Source organism: Piliocolobus tephrosceles, chromosome 18 (genome assembly GCF_002776525.5).
Source record: "Piliocolobus tephrosceles isolate RC106 chromosome 18, ASM277652v3, whole genome shotgun sequence".
Taxonomy (NCBI): Eukaryota; Metazoa; Chordata; class Mammalia; order Primates; family Cercopithecidae; genus Piliocolobus; species Piliocolobus tephrosceles.
The window spans coordinates 59,655,921-59,668,653 of NC_045451.1; the positions used below are offsets into that span (position 1 = coordinate 59,655,921).

A 12,733-nucleotide genomic window follows, 5' to 3' on the forward strand; every position below is an offset into this window, starting at 1 on the left:
GGTTTCTTCGCCCTCCCTTTCCTTCCCTTTGTCTTCCCTATGCTAATTTCTTCGTTTGTTTGTCATCGTATCATTATATAATTGTGTTGTTATTTCTTTTGTTTTATTTTTATTTGGTGGAAACAACTCTATCCAGACCTTTTACTTGCCCCAGAATTATATAGATAGATTTTTCCTGACTTCTTTCCCAACCTTTACCTCTGTTGGTGCTCTAATAGTTTTAGTTTTATGTTCTGCTTTTCTCTTGCTGTGGCAAGGGGAAGGAGTAAATCTAAGATTGTGTTTAATTGCAGTTGGTGAATTTGATTTCTGATTCAGCTCTCTTCTCTGGAATTCTGTTAAAGGGTGAAATGTGTCTTGTCCCCTGAGAGATGCCCTCAAATTTTGGATTAGTCCTTCATGCAAGCTGGGCCACCAAGCCATTGCTTCTTTTGGGGACAACCTGCCCTCCCTTTTAAAAACTATCCTGGCTCACATGCCTCTCACAGCAGTTAATGCCACTCCAGTCTCTGCTTGAATGTAATAAAAGAAAAGTAAGGATTTCGGACATGATGTGCCCTTATTGTACAGTGGGGCTTCCTATACATTTTCCATCTTCCCTTGAACCATCACTATCCTCAGTGACTTTATGTCTCTTTTCCTCTTTTTCCGTTAAAACCCTGTTTGCTAGTGGAAAAATTTAACTCCTGGTGATTTTTTAATACTAGATCTCTTGCCTTCTTTCCAGTGAGACAAAAATAGAATGGTAAGCCTAGTGGTTTCTTCCTTCACTGTCGAATACTATTTATCCAAGGTATCAAGGAAGAACTTCTAATCAGAAAAGACATATATTATTTTCACAACTGGGTAACACATCTCACTCCCAGAATGGAAGTTAGGTGGGGATTGTAAGATTAAGGAGATTTTTCTTAGATTTCTGTCTATGTATCATATCCACAGAACTCTCTCTGGAGGAATTTTATGTTGGGCCAGGCATCCATTTCCAGAGTTTTCCATTTCTAGATACTTCCAAAGTTAGAGCACTGTTCCTAAATAATTTGTTGGCTTTATTTATTAGTTTATTGTTCATTGCATTTCATTAGGTTCAGGATGAAACAGGTATTGTCATCTCTTTGTGTCTACCTTGCCACCTTTCCCCCAGAATAGGCCCGAATGAGATTGAAAATGTCGCTTCAATTCCTTGTGTCTGACATTACTTGTTTGTAACTAAGAAAACTAATGTTTGCTTTTGTTGAATGACTACTAATTTTTTTCCATGAACCTAATAAACTAAAAAGAAAGTTGAAATAATAGTGAACTATTATAAAAATCCATGTTGAGTCAATCTTCCTTCAGAAATTTTTCCTCAAATTCTCTTACCAAATTTTATCTATGAATAAATTATCATATGCACATTATCTAAGAACATTATTTATGAACCGGGTAACACATTATCTACGGTAGCACATTATCTATGAACTGGGTTGCCAATCCTCACCAATCCTTAATCTTCTTTTCCTTTCTTCCCTCCCTCCCTCCTTCCCTCTTTCTTTCTTTCCTTCTTTCCTTCTCTGTCTCTGTCTTTCTTCTTTCAAGGGAAGTATCTCTGTATGGAGATCTCACTTCTAAAGGTGTGGAGGGATAACTGGGTGGCTTTCACTAAGATACAGTTGACTTAAACCAACTGAGCTGCCTGGTCTTACTAACATTCTGCGTCCATTCTCTCCTCTGCAGTTTTAAAATAGCAACCCATGTCCACTGTATCCTTACCAAGTCCCATTCCTTCCCCCAGTTGACTTCTACTATTCCTTAAGCTACCAGTTTAAATATCATTTGATATGATTTCTCTGGGACTCCTGTCTTACTCTCCAAGACTGGCTGAGGTGCCCTCCATGTGAATCCTCTCCCATAACATACAGTCTCTACCCTTGTCTGCAGTGATCAGCCTGTATGGTAATGAACTATATATTTTTATTTCCTGTTGGATAGTAAGCCAGGAGGGCATGGACTAAGCACCCAGTTCAGTCCTTTACACATCATTGCCTTTCAATGAATATGTGTTTCAAAACTAAATTTTTAAAAATTTAATAATATTTGCAAAGTTTTTAAGGCATTTTGAAGTTCAAAATAGTCAAGTTGGTTCTCATCACCTCATCTTTTGTGGTTTATTGAAAGGAATGCATACATGCTCTCAATTCACAAACGTGTGATTGTGTGGACCAAATTTTTAATGGAATTTGGCAAAACACCAGAGCTAGGTTACATTCTTAAGCAGCTGAGCAGCCACAGGTTTCATCACACTGTTATTAATGGCTTTATTTTCCCATCACTGTTGCATCATTATGCCCTTTGCAGAATTCATCAAAGGCACGATCTCTGCCCTGAGGCTTTGGATTTTATCATTCCACTGCCTAAAGTCATCCATCTGAGAAGCCAGGTAATATACTCCTACCTCTGAAGGGTGTTGAACATCAATTAAGTAACGCTCAGCTGTCTTCAGTATGTAGATGCATTCAAATGAACATGTCCCTCATCTGTTCTATTAATAATTATACCTGTGTTTGGGCAAGGTGGCTAAGACCACAGAGCATTCAGATTTGCAAGGATTTTGCATGCAGTGCAAAGCCTGTTGTCTCCAAATGTAAAGGGTCAATAGGAGGCATTAAAATGTCAGCACCTTTTCAGGAATTTCGCTCATTAAAATGACTGCAAAAAAGTCCTCTGAATACATCACTGTAGACCAAGTTATAGTGTAAGTATTAGATCAGCTAGGAGCCTCCAGAGACTTCCTGAAGTGTGAGGAACAAGTGTTTTAAATGGTGGGGTGACATGGTGGGAGGGGGTCCTGGGAGAATCTGAATTTGCCCGACACTCCCATCCCCCAACTTGGCAGTCGATCAACTTGACACTTCCCGGCTCTAATTTTCTTCCTCCTCGTTTTTATTTCACGGCATTCCCAATTATGCAGCTGCCAGGAAAGGAAGCAATGGAATTTCAATATAGGAAAGACCAGGCCACTTCTTTTCGGACTAGACACTTATGCACAAAGAGCCAGTAGGTCACATCTTCTGCGGGTTCGGAGATGCTTCCAGGACAACAAGCAAGGTCGAGCGACAACATCAGCCTCTTTGGCTTCGCTCTTTCCTCAGCGGTCACACGATTTCTCAGCTGCCCAGGGGATCATTTATAATAGGCCATTTTATTTGGTAAATGTTTCCCTACTTACTGAAGAGTTCATTATTAATGACCAGAAAGGGAACTCCTGCCTCCCGTGGCAGAAGTTGATACATTTGCTCTGTATAATTGCTGTGTATAGTTAGCCATGTGGTTGTGCAGCTGAAATAAATTGCCTTCTTCCCATAAGAGCCTCCCTGAGTGTCACGGGAGAGCTAGAAGGAAGCTGGCCGCAGAGACTAATCTCTTTGCTAACGCCGTAGACGATTCCAGAAGCTGAAGACAGATGGCAAGTTTGAGATGAATAGCATTTTTTAATGGCTTCAAAATAGCTCTGTCTGTAAACAGCTTTTCTGAACGACAGTACATAGTACAATTTAATTTGTCTATTGCTGCTGTTGCTAGATCCTCTGAGAACTTTCCCCCAGTCCCTGTATTAGGACAAACACTAATCTCACTTCAAAGGGGGAAAATCTAGAACAGGAGGAGGCAAGTGGAACGAAAAGGTAAGAAGAATTTCGACCTACAAATAAATGACAGGTATCCTCCAAACACAGCAGTCTCTTGTGGCCTGGAACTTGAAGAAAGTAACTCCGTGTTAAGATTTAAGAGCAGAAATTGAACTCTGAACTCTGAAATGAAATAGACCCAAAGACTAGGAGAAAAGGTCATGATAAGACGGCACACCTTGGTCTGTTTCTGATTAATAAGAATTCACATTCCACCAATGAGATTAATCCTTCGTCATTCATGCACATGGTTTGGGAAATGCTACTATGGGTGAGAACACAGGTATTTTTCATAAGCTATCAAGGAAAAAAATGAGTATAAAAGGAAATTGGGGGCAGACGTGGTGGCTCACACCTGTAATCCCAGCACTTTGGGAGGCCAAGGCAGGCAGATCACTTGAGGTCAGGAGTTTGAGACTAGCTGGGGCAACATGGTGAAACCCCTTCCCTACTAAAAAAAATACAGGGTGGTGCGCCTGTAGTCTCAGCTACTCAGGAGGTTAAGGCACAAGAAACGCCTGAACCCAGGAGGTGGAGGTTGCAGTGAGCTGAGATCATGCCACTACACTCCAGCCTGGGTGACAGAGACTCTGTCTCAGAAAAAAAAAAAAAAGTAATCAGTCTTAATAATTAAGTGAAGAAATAGGTTCGTACCTCTAATTTCCAATTTCCAGTTTCTACAAATGTCTATTAAAACGGCATGTTTCCCATAAGAAGCCACTTTAAAGGGGCGTAGTAGAGTAGTTAATAGAAAATGCTAGCATTTCTTACAAAGTAGTAGATGTAATAAGCCTGAAAAAGAGTGAGAATTAAACAGAGGGGAAGTTCAATAGGAATAATGATATTATGTTAAGTAAAACTAGTCACAAACCAGTTACAGAAAAAGTTAGACCGTGGTCAGACTTTTTCCTTCTGTTCTGATACTGGAGGTAAAATGATGTAAAAAGCTGCTCTTTCTTATTCTGTATTGCATCATTCTTTCAAAACACACACAAGTGCTAGCAATTGGTGACCACTTGAAATTTATGCTTCTTTTAGTAAAGCATTATAGTTGCATTGGAATGACTGTCTCGGTCTCTGAAATCTGAAATAAACCTGGCTTGTTTTCCCATATTGTTCATTCAGTTTTACAGATCTTTATTAATTGCCTGCAATGTCCAAAGCATTTGTAACAATGACCACAGTTTACAAGCCCCAAAGTGGGTCAACAGTACTTATTTGCATAGTAGGATGAAATATTTAAAATTGAGACTGTCTCCAAAATTCAAATTAAAAGCTTGGTGCCAAGAGCTGAAAGGAAAAATAAGAAGGTTACTCAAAAGTTTATGTGCAGAGGAATTAAATGCCCACACACACAATATTCAGTTGCTGCAGAAGTAACTGAGGTTTTTGCTATTAAAAATAGTGGATGGCAAAGTAAGGAAGGTGACTCAAGAAGGCACAACCAGCACTGTGTGGCCATGATGTATCCAGAGTCCCAGGTCCACCACTTGCTGCTCTTGTGACTCTGAGCAGGTCCTGGGACCTCTGTGAAGCCTGGTTTGGAGAGAACACTATCCAGTCAACAGATGTGTTGTAGGGAACCTGGAACTGTGTCTGTCACATAAGAGCTAGTCTAAAAAAATGTTTTAAGTACCTGTGGATTCAAAAGAGGAAGTCGCATTAGCCTAGGGAAAGCTAAACAGGAAAGGATCCATTCTTTTTAAAAGGTGGTATATAAGTTGACTGTAGCTTGAGGCTATGCTGGGGAGATAGGAACTTTGTCTGTCTAGAGAAGGGAAAGAATCAGTAAAGCTTCAAATGCTTCTACACCATTAGCAGTTCTGGGGACAAGCACCTGCACAGTGAAGGAAATTATTTGGGAAGATAAAGAGAAGAGAGCCAAGAACAAAAGCACGGGCAATGCTGACATTTAAAGGAAGAAGTATTCAAAGATGGAGAGAAAGTGGTCTGAAAGTCTGGAGGAAAAGTAGAAGTGACAGTGTCATGGGAGCCAAGGGACAAATGCATGCCAAAGGGGAGCAGTGGTGTCCAAAGCTTCAGTGAGATGGACAGGAATGAAAACCAAGAGGAGGTCAATGAGTTCAGCGGTATTGGTGGCCTGTGACAGTAACTCTATAACAACGTTCACCATGATACTAGACATGTGTATCTTAAAGAGGTTGGGTTCATTATGTTGTATTCTGAAGGCCACGACCAATTCAGGCCATGAATCAAGGCCTTACTCATGTCTATCAGGAACAGGGTGGGCATTAGGATGTTAGGAAAGCTGGATTTTCTGTGAAGACACTCCTACTCAAAAGGTAAACAGGAGACAAATCTCTCTGGGTCTCACTTTCTTGAATCTGGACTTCCAGAGGAGTTTAAAAAGAACTTGAAGAAGCTCCAACATAGGAGGAAAGATGTTCTCTGCCACAGGGAACTGGGCCGGGAAGCGTTCTCACACTGAATGCTGTAGGAGAAAGCTTTACTTTGTTGGGTGGTATATACGTCCATTCTGACACTGCTAATAAGGACATACCCAAGACTGGGTAATTTATAAAGGAAAGAGGTTTAATGGACTCACAGTTCCACATGACTGGGGAGGCCTCACAATCATGGCAGAAGGCAAAGGAGGAGCAAAGTCATGTCTTACATGGCAACAGGCAAGAGAGATTGTATGCAAGGGGAACTGCCCTTTATAAAGCCCTTAGATCTCATGAAATTTATTCACTTTCGTGAGAACAGCATGAGAAAAATCCACCCCCATGGTTCAATTACCTCCCACCGGGTCCCTCACATGACATGTGAGGATTATGGGAGCTACAATTCAAGATGAGATTTGAGTGAGGACACAGCCAAACCATATCAAGTGGATAATTTGGTTTCAGGTTGTTTCTTCAATTTCTTTACCCCAAATCTTCAGTCTCGTTTAAAGGGTTCTGACTGGCCTTAGTTGTGCCAGAAGGAAATTAACAAAAAGTGTTGTCTGGCCTCAAGTAGACTGGGGTGTTAAAGAGGGCACAGCACCTCTTGAGGCCCACATGGGGATGACACCCTCTACGACAGGAAACCAGAGTCCAGGGGAGGCTAGAAAAAAGAGAAACCAACATTCAGAGGCAAAGGGTTTAGAGATGAACAGAAGGTGAGAGGCAGCAACAACTTTATTCCCTCCTCTCTGAATCAATGCTTATGCACACTGCAGATGAGGAAGCGCGTGGGGAGTAATTAGGGCTGTGGGTTTATCATGGAGTAAGGCACTGCTGCTACTTGCAAGGAACCTAAGAAAGTAACAGGGTTGAGAGACACCCTCAGGTACCTGGAGAAGCGGCATGTTTGTAAACAGGGCAGAGGGTTATGTAAGTGAGGGAGGGGGAGCATACAAGACATGGAGAGGCTGGGGGAGGTACTGGGAGAAGTGGGGTCCAAGGCTTAAGTGGGTGGTCACCCTTGCAGATTCCTCTTTTGCAGCAGAAGGAGACACACACACAAAGAATATCAGTGATTTTTGAGGAGGAGAAAGGGGAAGCAGTGAAAATCAGATGGCAGTGGCCCTTTATGCAAAATAGAAAGTGAGATCTGTGGAGGGCAGGGCCAGGGTGGAGAGCTGTGAGTGCAGTTTGAAAAAGTAGAAGGGAAAGGGGTGCCATGAAGTCCTGAAGCCCGCTGTTTGCAGGAGCGCATTGCTCATCGCCTGGTGACAAGCCACCAGAATTGCAGGTGCCAGGCCTTCAAGGGAAGACATCAAGGCCTCCAGCAGAGCTGCTGGCTGAGCTAGCTTAAACTCATGAGGGGCAACTGCCAACAGATTGTGGCCTTGGAAATCATGTTGAGATGCAAGAGAGAGTGATGTAACCATGCCAAGAAAAGCTCACTGGTCCTTGGCACTTGCCAGTCACCCCCTGGACTACCTCTCAGGTGCTTTTCTGCCTAAGAAACTCCTATTCAACCATGAAATCTCAGGCAGAGCTAGTCTTCCCTCTCTGCTGCACTCCTAATAGTATTTGTACATCTGCCATTTAGCAAGATTGATGCACCTGTGTGTTCCAACCCCAGACTGTAAGCTCCCTGGAAAAGCATGTTAAAAATGAAGAGTCTCAGACCCCTCCCCAGACCTAGTCAGAATCTGCACTGTAACAGGAACCTCCGCTGATTCAGGTGCACATTCAGAATTGAGAAGCCTTGATATCAGTGGTAAAGAACTCATATAGGTAATGTACTATTATGGAAGATGCAGTCTGGCATTTTTCTATTTTATTCTGTTTCATGTTTTTTTTATTATGATTATACTTTAAGTTCTAGGGTACCCGTGCAGAATGTGCAGGTTTGTTACATAGGTATACACGTGCCATGGCGGTTTGCTGCACCCGTCAATCCGTCATCTACATTAGGTATTTCTCCTAATGCTACCCGACCCCCAGCCCTCCACTCCCTGACATGCCCCAGTGTGTGATGTTCCCCTCCCTGTGTCCATGTGTTCTCATTGTTCAACTCCCACTCACGGGATGGGAATTATATATTTGACTATTTCTGACCTGTAAAAATTGCGGTTTCATATGCTCCAACATAATTTATTTCATTTTAATTTTTCTTCTAAATGTGTAACAGAATCAGTTGTGGATTTAATTTGCATTTTCTTAATGACGAATGATGTTGAGCACCCTTTCATTTGTTTATTAGTATATCCTCTTTTTTGAAGTACCTGTTCAAGGTTTTTGTCTATTTTTTTTATTGGATTAACTGCCATTTTGCCACTAATTTGTAGGAATGAACACACACACACACACACACACACACGCACGCAGAGTCATGCTGGATACAAGCTCTGTATCACCACATGTGTATGCAGACATCTTCTCCCACTCTGGGACTTTTCCTTTCCACTTCCCTAATGGTACGTCTTAATAAAGAAAAGTTATTAATTTTAGTATAATTCAATTTACCCATTTTAACCTTTACAGCTGTCAACACTGCTTTGCCTACCCCAAGATCATATAGCTGTTCTTAAAAGCTTTGTTATTTTGTTTTTCACATTTACATAAATGATGCACTTGGCATTGATTTTTTACATATGACATGAGTAGGAGTCAGGATTCATCTTGGTCCCAAGTGGGTACCCAACTGACCTGGCTGTTCAATGAAAAGGCAGTGGGTTGCAGAGTTTGGCTTGCATCGTGCTCACTGGGAGGCAGCACAGTGTCATCGGAGGAGTTCCTACTGGACTCTAGTCCCAACTCTGCTACCACCTCACTGGTTCTGTGACCCTGGGCAGATCACCACAGCTGTCTCTGTTTACCCATATGTAAAATGAGGTTAAATTAGATCATCTTCATTGTTCCTTGCAGATGCATAAGATCAGGCAGAAGTGATGTCAGACTCCAAATATGACATGATTACTTCTGGGACCTCAGGGAGAGTATGTAGCTTATCTGAGTCCCAATTTCTTTTAGGTAAAAGATGGGAGCAATTGTACCCATATCTAGGGCTGTTGAAAAATAAGAAAAAAAATGTACTTGAAGTTCTGTACTTGGCACATTATGTTGTTCAACAAAAGGTGGCACTTGTGCTTGTTAATAGTCATTCTGGAAATATTAAGGGGAATTTGCCTTTATTTAATTTCAGTAAAAGTGTAATTGGAGTCTCTAAACTTAATTACTAATACAAATTTGTTTATGCTTGCTTGGCAGTAAAGTGAACTAGCCCTGTGATGAGAACTTTAATTTTGCCCCATCTTTAGTCCTAAGAGATATTGTATTGCAAAGAAAGCTAGAAATAAAGACACAAGTTACACGGATGTAAAATTAGCTTTCTTGAAACTGCTAACCATTAACCTTGAATTTAAACGTTTTTCCTAAACACTTGTAGAACCCAGGAAAGAACGGAACGTCACAATTATACCACCACAGTGATAGTTGTCCGTGATGGATTATTGGTCTGAAATTATTAACTTCCCACAGACAAACCCAGGTAGGATTTACCCGATTTCCTGACCCTCCCCCCATTTAAGGCAGTACCCCTCCCTCATTCTTGTCTCACTCTGTTTTTCTTCATAGCAGTTACAACTCCCTGACATATTTTCCTGTCTTTTTGTTAACTGTCTGTTTTTCCTTCAACTAGAACGTTAGCTTCATGGGAGTAGGAGCTTTGTTTAATTCACCTTGTATCTCAGCACCTAGAAGAATGCCTGGTACATGGCAGACATTCAGTAAATACTGTGGAATAAATGAATGAAGGCAAAGTAGGAACCACATAAAATATGTATCAAAAGTCATAATTATGTTCAATTAGGTCTGTGCTACATTTAGTATGACATAGAAATCAATAATGTATTTGGGCTGCAGCACCTCTGTCAACCCCAAACTCCAATTCTTATAGACGTTCAGTAATAACATTACTACAAAAATATTAGCTCTGTTAATAATCAACACATTTTTCATAAGTGTGCCTTTGGGGACTATGAGAAGGAAATTGATATTTCCCACATATATATGCTGTCATTGTGTTTTTAAAGAGAAACTCTTTAATAAATACAATTACCGAAGGAGAAAATTATTTAAAAACCTGGGTGTTTTGAAAATAAAAGTAGACATGGAAGTCATGTTTTTATTATAAACAAATATTAGGTTTTACGTGTTGACTATTAAAAAGTTATTCAGTTTTTCCTTTACCAAAATAAATTGGTAATTAAGATAGACAAAAACCAGGAAACATTGAAGTTAGTCATTTAATTTCCTTACTTATTCAGAGCTGCCTGGAGTCATTTCCTGCAGGAATTCCATGTCTTCCCATTGAAGTGTTTCAGCAGCTGGTAACAAAATCATCCACACAGGCAGTGGGTGACACTCCAGGCTCCGATTGCAAATCAGGTTTTTATACTCACAATGGAACCAGATCGAGTTTAGAAATAAATCTAAATTCCTTCTAGAATGCTGTTTCTGCATTGCTCTAAGGGGGAATTTGGTCCAGTGGGAGGAACTGTAGACAAGGAAACCTGACTTCTAGATTTGGCTCAGCATTAATTGTGTGACCTTAGATTTAACCTCCTGTGCACTAATAGCCTCATGGACGTGAGGGTAATAACATTCAAATTTTACCTAACCTAATTGTTTCTAAGATGGAAGAAACAGCCAGACTCAGAATGTAGCTATTTTTGTAGAAGTGCATGACTCCAATATATACTATTAATATTGTTATTTTATTTTATTTTACTTTATTTTATTTTAGATGAAGTTTCACTCTTGTTACCTAGGCTGGAGTGCAGTGGCACAATCTCAGCTCACTGCAACCTCTGCCTCCCTGGTTCAAGCGATTCTCCTGCCTCAGCCTCCTGAATAGCTGGGATTACAGGTCTCCACCACCACACCCAGTTAACTTTTGTGTTTTCAGTAGAGATGGGGTTTCACTATATTGGCCAGGCTGGTCTCAAACTCCTGACCTCAGGTCATCTACCCCCTTCGGCCTCCCAAAGTGCTGGGACCATCGTGCCCAGCCAATATATACTATTAATAACAACCACACTCAAGTCTTCAGAAGAGGCCTTGTCTAGTGGTTTTTAGGATAGAGACCTTCATCGGATTAAACCATGGCCAAAGCAATGTGCTGGGTATGCAGTAGATGACCTGGAAATCAGATTCATCTATGTGTTTTGCAATATCATAAAAAATTGGTAACTGTTTTGTACAGATCTGAAATGTACAAGCTTTTTTCTCATTCCTAAGTTGCTTATTTGGGAAACAGAAGCCAATAAGTAAATCACACCATTAATTTTTGTGAAGAATAGCAAAGGATTTGATTAAACACACACAATGTAACTACACCTGGGGTGGGGGTGTGGGAGGATGGAACTAAAGTGCTGTAGGTTGAGTGTTTGCGTGCCCTAAAATTCATATGTTGAAATCCTAACCTGCTATGTGATGCGCTGGGAGGTGGGACCCTTGGGAGGTGATCAGGTCATGAGGGACCAACATGGAGTGAGTGCCCTTGTAAAAGAAGCCCCACAGAGCTCCCTCATCTCTTCCACCACATAAGAACACCGTCTATGGACCAGGAAGCAAGTCTTCATTAGACGTTGAATCTGTCAATGGATCTGTGAGAAATAAATTTGTGTTGTTTATAAGCCACCCAGTTTATAGTATTTTTCTATAGCAGTCCAAATGGACTAAGACAGAAATATACAACTTTTTCTTGTTCAGACATTTTCTTGATTGGACCAGTCAACCGCACGAGAAAGCTGAGTTCTTTCATATTTTGGCTAGTGATAACTACACCACTACTTCTTCAGTGGAAAAGAATCTGCAGGCATGATTACTGAGCATACGATGAATTCGGGGTATATATGTAGGAATGTTTCTCAAATATTGAGGTATGTTGACTCTCTGTAACACTTTTAATTTTGTGTTCATTTGAATGGTAAGCTGAAAAAAAATTTTTTTTTTTTGAGACAGAGTCACCGTGTCACCCAGGCTGGGGTGCAGTGGTGCAATTTTGGCTCAATGCAACCTCTCCCTCCCAGGTTCAAGTGATTCTCTTGCCTCAGCCTCCCAAGTAGCTGGGACTACAGGTGCCTGCCACCATGCCTAGCTAATTTTTTCTTGTATTTTTAGTAGAGACGGGGTTTCATTATGTTGGCCAGGCTAGTCTTGAACTCGACCTCATGATCTGCCTGCCTTGGCCTCCCAAAATGCTGGGATTACAGACATGACCCACCACGCCCACCCAGCTGAACAAATTAATAAGTATAGTATAGCATTCATGTTCCGTGTCAGATTTCATGTGTTAAAATTCTTTATGAGCAGCACGGATTTGAGAATGCAATTGAACTCTGAGGCACTGTTTCCTTCTCTGCAAAATGATGATAGTGTTTGGACGAACGGAGGCAGGATGGTGCACTTCCGGGTTCTTCTTCACCACCAACTCTTCCCGTGTGTGCGAGAATGCAGCTGAGGCTCGGGAAGGTGCAGATTAATCAGGCATGCACCAGGTGATGTCAATCCGAGGAGACCAAGATTTACCTGGTGGCACCTGCGGAGCGCCCCCCCCCCTCCCACATGCCCGTGCCCCGCCTATTGCCCTTCCACTCCTAGAAAAGTCGC

At 41.3% G+C, this 12,733-nt stretch overlaps 1 protein-coding gene across 1 annotated transcript in view; it reads left to right on the forward strand.

Moving 5' to 3' along the window:
• Positions 1 to 9,550, forward strand: part of CTAGE1 (cutaneous T cell lymphoma-associated antigen 1) — an 11,514-nt gene extending 1,964 nt beyond the window's left edge. Inside the window, exon 2 of the mRNA XM_026456027.1 lies at positions 9,507 to 9,550. Within this exon, the coding sequence (XP_026311812.1) occupies positions 9,507 to 9,550 (44 nt within the window). The remainder of the gene's footprint in view (positions 1 to 9,506) is intronic.
• Positions 9,551 to 12,733: the final 3,183 nt, after the last annotated feature.